Source organism: Lipotes vexillifer, unplaced genomic scaffold (assembly GCF_000442215.2).
Source record: "Lipotes vexillifer unplaced genomic scaffold, Lipotes_vexillifer_v1.1 scaffold520, whole genome shotgun sequence".
In the NCBI taxonomy this organism is placed as follows: Eukaryota; Metazoa; Chordata; class Mammalia; order Artiodactyla; family Lipotidae; genus Lipotes; species Lipotes vexillifer.
The window spans coordinates 372,410-388,225 of record NW_006784004.1 but is presented as its reverse complement, the minus strand read 5'-3'; the positions used below and the strand labels follow the sequence as shown (position 1 = coordinate 388,225).

The following is a 15,816-nucleotide window of genomic DNA, read 5'->3' as shown; positions in this document are numbered from 1 at the left end:
GTACGCGGGCCTCTCACTGTTGTGGCCTCTCCCGTTGCAGAGCACAGGCTCTGGACGCGCAGGCTCAGCGGCCATGGCTCACAGGCCCAGCCGCTCCACGGCATGTGGGATCCTCCCGGACTGGGGCACGAACCCGCGTCCCCTGCATCGGCAGGTGGACTCTCAACCACTGCGCCACCAGGGAAGCCCAACAATTGTATCTTAAAAGCAATTTTATTTTTTTCTCCCTTTATCTCTTTAAGTTTATCTAGTGGGGATAATCCTTCTCCTGGCAATCTCAAATGTGAGGTAATCTCAAAACCATTTTGACCAATTTTAGTTCATATAATGTTCTACATTTACTTTGTTGCAAAATACAATCTTGATCCAGTAATACAAAATGACCAGTCCTTGTGGTAACCAACACCCCAATCCTTATTCAAAAATAAGATCCCACACACAAACGCCCCCATCCACACCTCACACCGCACACCCCACGGACCTCTATAAATGGGAAATCTAAAGCCAGGAAGGAAGTATGGCCAGCTTCTCTCTTTTTCACTCCCTCCTCCCCTGCTTCACTAACTGCTGTTCCCAACTCCTTCCTTTCCCAGCCACAGAGAGATAAAAGCTGACTCCACACTGGCTCTGTCTCATATGCGGCCCATATGTGTATGACAGGAACCATCACAGGTCCTCTGACCTGACACAGTGCAGGAGTGTGGGCCACTGAAAGCAACCTTCAGCTTGCCCACCAACAAAAACCCTCCTTGCTCCTCACTCAACATTTCTTAGGCAGGAGTCAGATACCAATCCCCTGGAGGAAAACAGTAAACACTACAAATGGGTCTATTTAATCTCTCTCAATAAACTGGAGGTGAAAGGCAGGTACTCTAGGGGTAGAGGTGGAGGTGGAGGTGGGACACTTACAGACATTAATAGCTCTTTCCAAAGTCTTCTCACTGGATTTTCTCCCTCCTGACTCTTTGGTATCTCTGATGAAGGTGAAGAATATCAATCATCTAACCTGTCCTTAAGCACCTGCTTTGAAATTTCTGGAGGATAGTTTGTCTCCCAACTCACTTCTTTTTTGATACCTAACTCATCTTGGTGCCTCAGTAGAATACAACTGTATCCTCAGTACATAGTTACAAATGGTATATTTTAGATAACTCATTGAGTGTTCTGTTTTCATCACCTCCCAACTTGTAGTACTGGTAGAATAGTAAATATGTAACCAATAAGTGTACATTTATAGAAAAACAAAACCTGCGTGTTTTCATCATATTGCTTCCATAGTTCCTTTGGTTAAATCAATTCAAACCTTTATAAATTCCATAAAATCAGGTCCCAACTTGGTAAAATCAAGTTCCTAAAAATAGCTGTTTGGAATACATGGAGACAATGTGGTATTTGTATTCTCAGGCAAGTGCTCAAAAGCCTTACGTATCACCCATTTGTTCCTAAAGTATAGATATAATCATAACTTACCACAATGTACAGTAATACTTGTTTGGAAAAATTAGATCATACTTTCAACATAGAATTTCAGGAATTCATTCCCCCCCCCCCATAATAACTCTGACAATGTAATTAGCCAGGAACTTACCAGCCCTCACCCATCATGCAATAGGAGAAGCTGCAGAGAAGGTTCTTTAGCTTGGAGCAAGGATTTCACTAAAATAGTGGCTAGAGGCAGTATGGAATGGATTGGGAATTTGGGGACTTAAATGAAACAAGATGAGAAGCCATAAGAAGCTAAGACCTCTTGCCACCCTCACAAAAAGTCTGGGTTATCCTGAACTCCAGGATCTGTGTGTAAGGTTGGCAAACTATATGAATTATGCTTTTGACTATTATTTTTAAATAATAAAGCTATTTAGCACCTACCTCACATAGTAAGAGAATAAATTGACTCAGTGGTTTTACTCCTAAGCACCCAAAAAATAAACAAATTTGTTAAAAGGAAAAATAATACCCACTTAGGAGCATGAATGCAATTCAACAAGGAAGAAAAATATATTCCTTACGGGATTTTAAATTGTCAAGACTAGGAAACATTTCAAATTTGTGGGATTAGTTAATGTATTTATGGAAAATATACTCGTGGTATAGTATTAGGTTGAATAATTTGAAATTGCTGATATTTTACCTCTTTTAACCCTCAAAAATGGCAATTTCATATAGTTCAAACTAATAGGTAGATAGTTGGAAGCTTTAAGTATTAACTTTAAAAAAAAAAACCCAAAATGTAGAAAATAGTCTTAATACTTTTAAACTAAATTGGGTTTCAAATTAGAAGTGAACAATCTTTTACTTTAATTAGTTTGTTTATCTGATTAAAAATTAATATGCTTCACTGGAGATTAATCATTTTTCTACCCTGAAAGAGCTGTAGGTGTATTTTGTTTACCCAGTCTGAGATGAGGCTGAGAGGGAAGATTTAAAATTGGTTCTAAGAAATTAAAACCAAGAAACATTTGGTGTCCTTGTTTCCTATGTTCCAGTTCTGCACAAATTCAGGCAATGATATGTATAAGACAATAGCTAGAGGACATGAATGATGTGATTTAATGGCTTGAGAACATATCTCATGAGTCCTGAACTCAATTACTCTGCCTATGACTAGGGGCAGATGCAGATCAGCCATGTGCTCCCAAATTCCACTTCAGGGGCATCCTAGTACCATCTCCATGGGGCCTACCTAAATCATAAAATTATGGTTAACTAGAGTCACAAGTTTAACCAAAGGGCTCACCCTCACCCCAAGCACATGGCTGCAGATTCCTCAAAGATACAGTAGTGTTGGAACAAGTGATAGCCCCCATGTCATTCATGTATTCTTTCATTCTTCAGATACTCATGGAGCACCTGCCATGTAGCAGGCACTCACTATTCCATATATGGTTGATATAGTGGGATGCAAGACAGACAAGAGCTCTGTTTTTCTGATGCTAACATTCTAAGGCTTAGATACATTCAATCATTCAATCAATATACAAACAAGAAAAACACTAGATAGCAGTCCATGCTCTGTAGAGAATTAGAATTGGGAGTTACTTTAGATGAAGTGGCCTGGGAAAGTTGCTTTAGGGAGGTGACATTTAAGCTTGATAGAATAGGGCAGGATAGGGAATCAGAGGAATCCAGGATAAGTTCTAGATTTAGGTTAACTTGGTATACTCAAAGTGTGGTCTTAGACCTGTGCCAGTCTGCAAGCTGTCATCTCTCCACCTTGAGATAAGTATGGAAATTGAAATTAACCATGAAGAAATTTCTAGAGCATTTGACAGAGAAATTTTGTCTATTGAATATAATAATTCTGCATGCTTTTTCTATTTTCTAGTAATTCATTTTTATTTTATTTTACAAGAGTACAGGTTGAAAAAATCTATTTTTAAAATCTGGTTTTCACCATAGGTAATGTGAGAAACACCAGCTTAACCACTTAACCAAATGGACGAAGAGTGGTGCCAGTTCCAAAGATGGGGAAGAGCAGGGTAGGAGTATCTTCCCTGGGGGACAGAAATCAAGTGCATGTTGTTTGGACCATGCTAAGCTGGTCCATGGGTGCACCCATGAGGCACCCAAGCCATGACAGAGAGTATACGGGTGGGTATATGACTCTCATGATGTAGAGTAGATCATTGGGTATATGAGTTCTGGGGAGAGACCAGGCTGAGACACATGGATTTGGAGTCATCAGCATACAGAAGGTATCTGAAGCTGTGAGACTGGATGAGATCACCTAGAGCAGAGGAGGAAGAGCTAGTAAAGGAGACTGATAAGGACCAGCTAGGGGAAGAGAAGGAAAACCAGTAGGGTGTCATGGAAACCAACAGAAAAAAAGTGTTTCAAAAAGGATAAAGTAGGGCTTCCCTGGTGGCGCAGCAGTTGAGAGTCCGCCTGCCGATGCAGGGGACATGGGTTCGTGCACCGGTCCGGGAAGATCCCACATGCCGCTGAGCGGCTGGGCCCGTGAGCCATGGCCACTGAGCCTGCGCATCCGGAGCCTGTGCTCCGCAACGGGAGAGGCCACAACAGTGAGAGGCCCGCGTACCACAAAAAAAGAAAAACAACAAAACAAAACAAAACAAAAATAAGGATAGTAGCCATCTGTGTCTAATGCTATTGAGAGGTCAGGTAAGGTAAGAACAGATAAGTGACAACTTATCTGTGGATCTGGCAAATGTGAAGACCCCGACAGCAGCAATCTCAGTGGAACTGTAGGAACACAAGCCTAATTGGAGTATGTTAGTGACAGAACAGGCAACAAGGAAATGAGCCTATAACAATAGAAAATTATTTCAAATAGCTTCGTCGTGAGGGCAGCAGAGACACAGTGTAGGCAGACATGGGGTCAAGGGAGATTTATTCAAGACAAGTTTTCCTCAAGTATGCAGATGGGAATGTCTAGTAAAGACAGGAAGCTGGTGATGCAGGCATGTATCAGAATGCAGTTCAGAATAATTTTGCCAAAATACCACAAAGGCAGCTCTACATATTGAAATGGACACTATTAGTAGCTACAAAAATTATATTCCATCTTCATTCCATTACCTACAATATTCTACCGGGGCTCCACGCTGAAGGTGAGGAATCAGGGTTCACTAAGACAGTTTGGGATTGTAGTAGAAACACAAATCTCCTTCAGTGCTCCATGATGAGGAACTGGAAATGGAACATGCCTGGTTTACTGAGGTTCCACAATGTAAATCTAACATTCGAATCTTAAAAGTTTCGTCCTCATATTATATTGATGAACACATTCTTCCTCACCCACAGAAATTGAAATTAAAATATGTTTGCCATTTTGACAGGAGTACAAAATTTCAAGCTTTGAGCAGAGGCTGATGAATGAAATAGAGTTTCGCTTGGAACGCACCCCTGTTGATGAATCAGATGATGAAATCCAACATGATGAGATCCCCACGGGCAAGTGTATTGCTCCCATCTTTGACAAAAGACTCAAGCACTTCCGGGTCACCGAAGGCTCTCCAGTGACATTCACCTGCAAAATTGTTGGGATACCTGTCCCAAAGGTAGGGGAAGATGACCAGCCAGTTGGCCAACCAACAGTGCAAAACTATAGACAGTGCCTTCAAGAAAGTCTTACCAGACTCTAGTGCAGTATCTACAGAGGGAATGAAAATCAATACCAGAAAATTAACAAAGCCCAGGTAATCTGACTAAAAAGATGCAATCAGGAATAGAATCATTAAATAGCCAGGCAAAAACAAAATCAGATAAGTTATGGGTAAGTTAAAATTTATATAAAAGTTGAAAATAAATTTCTTAGTTACGATCCTCTATTTTGGGCTATTGATTCTCTCAACCATCAAACTCACCAAACTGATACTTTTCTTTCTATTTGACATCTGCTGAATATCTACAGCCTGCCTGTTGTACAAAGTGAGGTATATTTGTATTTTTACCGTTAGGTTGGTAAATGCCGAAAATGTCGTATCGTTATCACTGGCTGCTGAAAAATCTTATGAGTCACCAGACTTTTTGGCAGTCAGCTGAGAGAAGGATTTACACCCAGTATGTCTACAGCAGGGAATCTACCCATTCTACTTTCACAAACATTAACATGGCGTTAGTATGTATGATTAGGTAACCAGGAAATGTAGAGAAGGGCAGCTGCAACCAGTACTTTAACTCCCCTGTCTTTGAAAGATCTCCTTGATACATGCAGAACTTAACTTGAAAACTATGTATACTTAAATTTTAGTCAGAGGAGAAATTTAGCAATTTAGCAATTGAATCCTGGCCTCATTCCATTTGGTATAATAAACCATCCTATCCTTTCAAGTAAGGTCAGCTATTCTAGGCCCTGAGATCTCGGACTTCAGGAGACTTGAGTTTGTAAAAGGATAATAGGAAAAGTTCCAGGCTCCCGGTTTTAATTATTTTGCCTCTGAAGACATGTCTGGTCCTTAGGGTGGCTTTTTAAGTAATTATAAATATAATAAAAATAGTCAAAAGCTTTTTCTCAATCCTAAATTATACATAATTTCTTACTTAAATATTGTATATGTACAAGTGGAGGAGCATATTATACTGTCATTTGTAATATGTTTAAAAATTGTTTTCTAAGTGTTGTATAAGGGATGGGTTACTAGTTGTAGAGATGGCAATCGATCCTTGCCTTATCCTACTCCTTGTACCATTATCCTTTAAAGATGTACAGAACAGGGACTCCCCTTGAGGTCCAGTGGTTAAGACTCCACGCTCCCAATGCAGTGGGCACAGGGTCCATCCCTGATCAGGAAACTAAGATTGTGCATGCTGCATGGTGCAGCCAAAAAAAAAAAAGATGTACAGAACAGTGTATATTCTCCTTGGATATTTTTCATTTCAGGTTTACTGGTTCAAAGATGGGAAGCAGATTTCAAAAAGAAATGAGCACTTCAAAATGAGGCGAGAAGGAGACGGGACATGTTCTCTGTACATTGACTCCACCACCGGCGATGATGACGGCAACTACACCATCATGGCAGCCAACCCCCAGGTAGAGACGCAGGGTTCCATGCTGTACTGCACTCTGAGGAAGAAGCGGTTCATGTCATTGTGAATAAACCTTGAGAAGTGCAAGTTACTAAGGATTTCTGAGGAAAATGAATAAGGAGCATAAAGACTGTGTAACTAGAGCACAGTATCACAACTTACAAGACCACTTAGCCACTGATGGGTCACGCCACCCTTTAGCCTTTGTCAAAGGACATTAGTAGTATCTATTCACTAAGTATATGCCCCAGACCTATTGGAGTAAATCTTGTTTTGATCAACTCATTGACTCTCTTGAAGAGTCAACAAATTATTCTATCAAAGAATGATTTGCGAGCTTCCCTGGTGGAGCAGTGGTTGAGGGTCCGCCTGCCGATGGCAGGGGATGCGGGTTTGTGCCCCGGTCTGGGAGGATCCCACATGCCACGGAGAGGCTGGGCCCATAAGCCATGGCCGCTGAGCCTGCGCGTCCAGAGCCTGTGCTCCGCAACGGGAGAGGCCACAACAGTGAGAGGCCCACGTACCGAAAAAAAAAAAAGAAAAAAAGATTTGCTATTTTTTGTTCTTTAGAGAATAAGCAAATTACTTGTGAATATCCCTCACTCATAAAAAAAATTTTTTTTGGTAAAAGTTGGAAAGCCATAATTTTTCACTTTCCTTTTCTGAAGAGACCAAGACTTAAAATTCCCCTTAAAGATATGGCAGAATAAATGTCTTCAACTACTATTAGAATAGGAGGTACAGAACTATAATTTCCACTCACCCACTCCTCCTATTAAAATGTTAGTTTTGAAGATAACTTCTGTTGAGGAAAGTATAAAAATACTTGACCATGATCTCTGCATGTGCCTACAAATAATGCTAAGTGCACAAGAATTCAAATTTTTTTACATTTATGTCTGTTCATTTCTCAACTTAAAAATGAAAGTCACAATATTCTTAAAATTTGTTTCCCCTGGAATATTAACAGTGATTTAAGGAGTTATATTGTTTTCATCCCCCCTCAAAAAAAAAAAAAAAAAAAACTCATAATAGTTACCCAAGAAGTTCATAATGTTCTGGTCCATAAGAATGTATATGTACTGAAAAAATGTAAAATTGTTTTTATTTATTTTAATCTCCTTCATTTTCTGTTTCTCAGGGGAGAATCAGCTGTTCTGGACACTTGATGGTACAAGGTTTGCCCATTCGAAGTCGACTAACAGCTGCTAGTCAGCCTCACAGGTAAAGACAGTAAGAATCTCCCTTCTCTAGCCCCTCCCAAGCAGCCACCCACCACAATGAGCACTGAAGTATCTGGTCTACAAATTGTCAACTAAAGTGTAGTCCTCCACCTGCAGCACCAGCATCACTTGGGAGCTTGTTGCAAATGCAGAATCCCAAGCCCCACCCAGACATACTGATCAGAATCTACATTTTAATAAGATCCCCAGGTAATTCATAGGCGCATTAAATTTGAGAAGCATTGGTCCACGGCACACTTTTAATGGTTCAAAAATTGCAACCATCAGTAGCACCTGTGCACATAATATATAAATCAGACTCTCTGAATTAAATTACCTTGTCTTTAAAAAACAGAAACAATTAATGAGTGTATGTATACTGATAAAAGATTTCTGTTGTTATTGTCTCCAATATAACAGTTGTCTCCAACACAGCAACTGACTTTCCTCCTCTCCCATCTTACTAATCACTAAGAAGAAAAAGCCTGGCTTTCTCTCGAGTCTTACGGTGCCACGAAGTCTTAGCAAAGCATTTCATAGTTGCTGACATGGATGAATTACATTAGACTTACCAAAGGGACAAAAATAGTGACCCATGTTTCAGATACAGTATTTTACCACCGTTGCAACTCTACCTTCTTGTTCAGTTTTTTTTTTTTTTTCTTCTTCAAGAACAGCTGTTACTGTGGTCAGTTTTAACCAGTTTAAGTTCATGATCATCTTTAATGGTCTGACATAATTTATTAGCCAGGTTAAATTTTATTACTCAGAGACACAGGGATTGCAGCTGCCTTGTTCTGGGTGATAAACAGGACTTCTCTTTTGGCTCTTATTTGAGGTTCAGATTGAATACTAATTTCTTTATTCTGAAATTTCTGAACAACTGGTCAAACCCAAGGCAAGGGGAGCTGAGTCACTTAACCCAGAATGACTTCAGAGAGAAAGAAGCTAAAGGCTGTTTATTTAATTACAGATCTCACAAGATAACCCTACAGTGGGTGAGATGCCTAGTACTTTGCTTTTTACATTAGCTCCACACTATTATTTATTATCCCTTCATGCTCCAGCCACCCCCACCCCCCAAAAAAATCTTTCTCTAGGCCCGAGAGCCATGCCTAAATGTCTATACTGTCATAAGTTTTGAAGTGGTTTCTATGCGTAATGCCTGAACATGCTTGCTGTTTTAGAGTAAGGTCCCGAGCGCAAGAAAGAGACAAAGAGCCCCTACAGGAACGATTTTTCCGACCACATTTCCTGCAGGCTCCTGGGGATATGGTAGCTCACGAGGGGCGCCTCTGTCGCCTGGACTGTAAGGTAGACTCTAGTACACCATTCTTGGTTCCAAATCTGTTCATATTTTGTATTTGTTTGTTTGTATGCACCTATTTTTGTTTGTATTTGTTTTATGGTTGTTGTTTTTTCGGGGAAAGGGGACTGAGGAACAGAGAGAGCGAGCGAGAGAGAGCACTTTTTCCCCCACAAGGTTCTTTTGGAGCATTTAATACCAGACAAAAGTATTTCACAAAATCTTTAAGTGTTTATATCTTAATAAAAATTACACTGATACTGTACCAAGTTAACTCTATGCTTGTAAAGACAACCAAAGAGGTGATGTAATTCAGACATTTTCCATATGGTACCTGGAAAGTCTTTATTACTATAAAGGCATAAGGATGATTTCTGCAACCTTGAAGTGAATTGCTGTGAGGTACAGCCTTTGAAAAAACTATAGTCATGAAAAGATGACTCCAAGGCAGTTTATGAAAACAGAAGCTGGTTTCTCATACTACTCAACATCCATCACCTTTAGCTAGTCTACATTCTAACTCTTCCACCAGAAACTAGGTTCAGTTGAACAGTATGAATATTTCTCAGTATGAACAGTAACTTAAGTCACCCCTTCTGTCCGAACGACGTAGAACGCTATGGAGATTTAGACACGAATTAGTAAAGGCTTAAGGTTACGCGTTTATAGAATCCACTTCTCTAGGTGGTTCTTGCTCTCTCATTAGTTACCTAAATAATATTTGGGATTAACTTCTTCCACCCTAAAGCCTAAAAGAAACCCATGACTGGGTCCCACCCCCAAAGATTCTGATTTAACATAGTAAGTGGGCATCAGGATTGTCAAATACTCCTCATGTGATTATGACACACAGCCAGCTTTGAGAACACTGGTTTAATGTCTGTGCCTTTCTTGGCTACCTGTTGCTTATTAGGTATGTAAGCAATATCTCTGAAACTGATCCCACAGGCCTATTTTATCTATCTATTTAGCTTTTTAATTCTTACTCATTCTAATCTAGAATATAATCATAATCCAAATTGGGGTCCAAATACTATACGGTTTAAATGCATGAGGCCACCCATCTAGACCCCTCTTGTCCCTATGCTCCTGAGGAGAGGTTTCTCAGCACTGACGCTCCGTTGCTATCGATGCGGTGCCAGACAAGGATGAAGAATTCAGCCACCAAATAAATCTGTCTGTCATCGATCTGTCATTTGCCTCATCAGTCCTGTTGTTTATTAGGTGAGCGGCTTGCCGCCTCCGGAGCTGACGTGGCTGCTCAATGGCCAGCCTGTGCTCCCCGACACCTCCCACAAGATGCTGGTCAGGGAGACTGGAGTCCACTCTTTGCTCATTGACCCGCTCACTCAACGTGACGCAGGGACCTACACCTGTGTTGCTACCAACAAAACCGGGCAGAATTCCTTTAGTCTGGACCTCACTGTAGTAGGTAAGGTTTGCTGCTGGGACCCCTAAACATAACTCCCTCCAAAGTTATGGCGGAAACATGCAGAGCCTCTGATGTAATTCCTTAGTCCTTTGCCCCACCGAGTCTCATCATAGTTTCTCCTTCACTGTAATAAGGGCCGTGTTTCCTACGTTGCTTTCGAAAACATATCAGTAAGCTAAAAACATAATATGGTACTTTGTGTATATCACGCTTGCAATAAATGGTAGTCATTGTAATTACTAATTGACTATCACTAAACTCAGGTCACTTGCCCTATAGCTCATCACTCCTGGAACACTCCAGGATCTCCCCCGACCCCGAGCTTCCATGCCTTTGCATCCGTGGTCCCTCTGCGTGGAATGCCCTTCTTTGCCTAGCAACCTCCTACTCATTCTCTAAGACTTAATTCAAATGTCACCACAAAGGCACAGTGGATGCACCAGGTTACATCCTCCTCTGTTTCCATAGCACTTAGTAAAGGAGAGACTCTTACGGCACTCGTGGCTTCCGTGTAACTATCTTGCCCTTTGCCTCCCTGAAGACACCATGAGCCTCTGAGGTCAGAGATTCTGACGTTCTGTGTCTCTCTGATGTCTGACTCAGTGCCTGGAAGGTGCAAGGCACTTGAATCTGTAACTAAACAACCAAACCCTTACCTTATAAGATGATGTGAACAAAACACTGTCATGTCCACAGATAAGGACAAGTCACTGTCACCTGGGAGGTGCCAGCCTCTCGGGGCAGCAGTCCAGCCAGAATTAGATTTCAGAATGTATGAAATCTTGTGCTGGGCTTTCTCCCGCTGTCTCCCTCGTATGGCCCCTGAAGGAAATCAGGGTAGCTTCAGAATGCTAATCCACTCTCTAAGCTAGTAGCTGTCTCCTCAGTATATTTTTTTCTTTTTCTCATCCTTAATTCCATCTCACCAACAGAGTAGGAAAAGCTCATTCTGCGAGGATACGTTGATTTGCAGCTTTTAGTCTTTTCCCACTATTTTGCTATGGAGTAGGGAACCCTGAGATACGAGGTAGCTTTGCCTTAATTGGTTCTGTGGCGGGGAAAAAGCCTCCTTAGTAAGCATAATTTGTGTGTGTGGTTTTTTTTAAATAGTACACTGCTTTCAAGTTTTCTGTTGCTATAAAATTTTTCAAGATAAAAAGTTGAGGGAAAATTAATATATCTTCTACAAAATAAACTCCTCTAAAAAAGAAAAAAAAAGATATATTTAGTACATATAATATACTGTTTCTCAAAATTTACTGCTGAGCAATAGAAGATACTCCCTCAATTCCACACCTACCATATGCATCCCATGTGTGTGACCCAAATCCTTAAGTGCAGTCCCTCATAAGATAGGCAGACAGTTTCCTCATTTCTTTTTTATAAAGTTTCATTTCTGGAGCTTTTATCAAGGCAGTGATCTTCACTAAGAGGCTTGAGAAGTGTTCTAAAGAAGAGGTAAAGGTGGGTGGGTGCTCACTCTGCTAGATTACAGAACTGTAATTTGTTTGAGGCATGGGACCCCAAGGCACTTACTCTTCAAACTAGCACTGCCCTTCTCTCATTCAGCCAAAGAAGTGAAGAAAGCGCCTGTAATCCTGGAGAAACTGCAGAACTGCGGTGTTCCCGAAGGCCACCCAGTGAGACTGGAGTGCCGGGTGATAGGCATGCCTCCACCTGTGTTCTACTGGAAGAAAGACAATGAGACCATCCCCTTCACCAGAGAAAGGATCAGGTACAGGCTCCGACCTCGGTCAAGTTCAGTGAGGCTTGTCAGGCCGCCCAAATAAGTCTGTAGCCTTTTGAATCTGGTTTCTTTCACTTAGCATAATGTATTCTTTCACTTAGCATAATGTATTCGTTTCACACGTTACTGTGCTTATCAAGAATTTATTCTTTTCTGTTGCTGAGGGGTAGTGCATTGTACAGATGTCCCACAGTTTTAAAACCTTAATTTTTAAGCTTAAAAAGGTATGAGGAATTTATAAAGATCGTGCCTATTTTTTGTCACGTGTCTTCAGTCATATTAGCACACAGAAAACCTTCTGACAGTAAAAAGCTAAAATAAAATAAAACAAAATAAAATATTAAAGTAATACTCCTTCTCCATCCATCACTACATGGCTGTTTTTTAAGTAACTAAGGATCCAGTTTCTTAAAGTGGGTGCTTTCCTTAATTTCCCCTAACCATCCTTCATTCTTTGCCATTCTGGTTTTATGCTACAAAGGCAGCTTATGTACAGAAATTTCTACTGAGAATTATTTCTTCACAGTAAACTGAATTTGTCCTAGAAAATATTGGGTTTTACAGAATTTGGGCATCTAAAAAAGTCTATGTACATATAGGTCAGGGTTTTTTTCTGGTAAAATATAAGCAAGAACAGAGAATATTCTTGAGTTAACACTTCAGTGTAAATTAATGAAACGTGTCACAGCCTGAAATTCTGATGTAATTATCTAGGATTGCAATATGCAGTCAAGGTTAGTTAAGAACTACGGACATAGAGAAAACAGAAGGAAAGAACATGCTGATTTGCTCCTGAACTGTATTAAGCTAAATGCTGCACATGCCCATGGATATATTAAGAAATACCCCCTCCACCCTAAAGACTGCATACAAAAACTATTAGAACTGATAAACAAATTCAGCAAGGTAGCAGGATACAAGATTAACATACAGAAATCTGTTGCATTTCTTTACACTAACAATAAAACATCAGAAAGAGAAAGTAAAGAAAAACAATCCATTTTAAAATTGTATCAAAAAAAATAAAGTACTTAGGAATAAACCTGACCAAGGAAGTGAAAGACTTATATGCTGAGAACTATAAACATTGATAAAGGAAACTGAAGATGCTACAAAGAAATGGAAAGATATCCCATGCTCTTGGATATCCCAGCGTGGTATTGGCACAAAAACAGCCATACGGATCAATGGAACAGAATACAGAGCCCAGAAGTAAACCTACACACCTAGAGCCAATTAATCTTCGACAAAGGAGGCAAGAATATTCAATGGAGAAAAGACAGTCTCTTCAGCAAGTGGTGTTGGGAAAGCTGGACAGCCGTATGTAAATCAATGAAGTTAGAACACTCGCTCACACCATACACAAAAATAAACTCAAAATGGATTAAAGACAAATATAAGACATGACACCATAAAACTCCTAGAAGAGAACATAGGCAAAACATTCACTGACATAAATCATACCAATGTTTTCTTAGGTCAGTCTCCCAAGGCAACACTGTAGAAATAAATGCAAAAATAAACAAATGGGGCCTAATGAAACTTATAAGCTTTTGCAGAGCACAGGAAACCATAAACAAAATGAAATGAAAACCTACAGAACGAGAGTAGATATTTGCAAACAATGTGACCAACAAGGGCTTAATTTCCAAAATATACAAACAGCTCATACAGCTCAATGTCAAAAAACAAACAACCCAATCAAAAACTGGGCAGAAGACCTAAATAAACATTTCTCCAAAGAACACAGCCAGATGCCAATAGACACATGAAAAGATGCTCAACACTGCTAATTATTAAAGAAATTCAAATCAAAACTACAATGAGGTATCACATCACACCAGTCAGAATGGCCATCATCAAAAAGTCTAAAAATAATAAATGATGGAGAGGGTGTGGAGAAAAGGGAACCCTCCTACACTGTTGGTGAGAATATAAATTGGTGTAGCCACTGTGTAGAACATATGGAGCTTCCTTTAAAAACTAAAAATAGAGTTACCATATGATCCAGCAATCCCACTCCTGGGCATATATCCAGAAAAGACAAAAACTCTAATTCAAAAAGATACATGCACCCCAATGTCCACAGTGGCACTATTTACAATAGCCAAAACATGGAAGCAATTTAAGTGTCCACCAACAGATGAATGGATAAAGAAGTTGTGGTATACACACACACACACACACACACACACACACACACACAAACATACATACATACATACATACATACATACACACAATGGAATATTACTCACCCATAAAAAAGAATGAAATAATGCCATTCGCAGCAACATGGATGGACCTAGAGATTATCATACTAAGTGAAGTAAGTCAGACAGAGAAAGACAAATATCGTATGATATCACTTATATGTGGAATCTAAAAAAATGATACAAATGAACTTATTTACAAAACAGAAATAGACCCACAGACATAGAAAACAAACTTAATGTTACCAAAGGGGAAAGGGTGGGCGGAGGGATAAATTAGGAGTTTAGGATTAACAGATACACACTACTATATATAAAACAGATAAACAACAAGGCCCTACTGTATAGCACAGGGAACTATATTCAGTAACTTGTAATAAATCTATAATGGAGACGAATCTGAAAAAGTTATATGTATAACTGAATCACTTTGCTGTACACCAGAAACTAACACAGCATTGTAAATCAATGATGCTTCAATTAGAAAGAAAGAAAGAGAGGGAGGGAGGGAGGGAGGGAGAAAGGAAGGAAGGAAGGAAGGAAGGAAGGAAGGAAGGAAGGAAGGAAGAAAAGACAAGACCCCATCCATGCTAACAGTCCATCCATCCCTGGACTCTCGTTTTGGTCTACTTTCCCGTAGCTTTTTAACAAAGTTCTTGTTGCAATGTCCAGCCTGGTTCGGGAAAGAGATTTCTTCTGTACTTTGGTTGTGACAAGTGGGAGTCTCCCTGGGAGGAGAGTACAGAGGGCAAGAACAGGTCTCAGCCATGGCTACCGACCCTCTTCTTTCCACCTTCAAGTTTGCCTCTGATGCTTGCTTCCAGCTGAATCCCCTTCCCTCCTGCTAGGGTCAGGGAGGTGAGGAGAAGCCCTGCACTGCCTGACTTGCCCAAGTTTCCCGGAGTCCTAAACTCGACAAGGCCGCTTCTGCCCCCAGATACAATACGGATCTATTCTATCTTTTCTCCAGCATGCACCAGGACACAACTGGGTATGTCTGCCTCCTCATTCAGCCAGCCAAGAAATCAGACGCTGGATGGTACACATTGTCAGCCAAGAATGAAGCCGGCATCGTGTCATGCACTGCCAGGTTGGATATATACGGTAAGTATAATGGCATCGGTTGATCTGTGTGTGACAGGTAGCTTAAAAATCTTTTGGGGGGGAATTCTCTGGTTGTCCAGTGGTTAGAACTTAGCGCTTTCACAGACTAGGCCCCAGTTCAGTCCCTGGTCGGGAACTGAGATCCCGCAAGCCGCACAGCGTGGCCAAAAAAATCTTTTTTCTTTTAGGATAGGTGTAGTATGTTTTCATAAATGAATTGGTTAGATCATATTTTAGTGCTTTAAGAGATGGATTTTTTAAGTCATTTTATCCTAGTCACCTCAGGCTTTTGTACACTCTTT

The 15,816-nt window shown here is 40.4% G+C and overlaps 1 protein-coding gene across 4 annotated transcripts in view; it reads left to right on the top strand.

Moving 5' to 3' along the window:
- The window catches only part of MYPN (myopalladin), an 82,394-nt gene that overhangs the window by 62,241 nt on the left and 4,337 nt on the right, over positions 1-15,816 (top strand). For all 4 annotated transcript variants that reach the window (XM_007456469.1, XM_007456468.1, XM_007456470.1 and 1 more), the window contains 7 exons: positions 4,800-5,021; positions 6,344-6,493; positions 7,631-7,713; positions 8,900-9,026; positions 10,243-10,450; positions 12,020-12,185; positions 15,381-15,514. In XM_007456469.1, the coding sequence (XP_007456531.1) occupies positions 4,800-5,021; positions 6,344-6,493; positions 7,631-7,713; positions 8,900-9,026; positions 10,243-10,450; positions 12,020-12,185; positions 15,381-15,514 (1,090 nt within the window). The remainder of the gene's footprint in view (positions 1-4,799; positions 5,022-6,343; positions 6,494-7,630; positions 7,714-8,899; positions 9,027-10,242; positions 10,451-12,019; positions 12,186-15,380; positions 15,515-15,816) is intronic.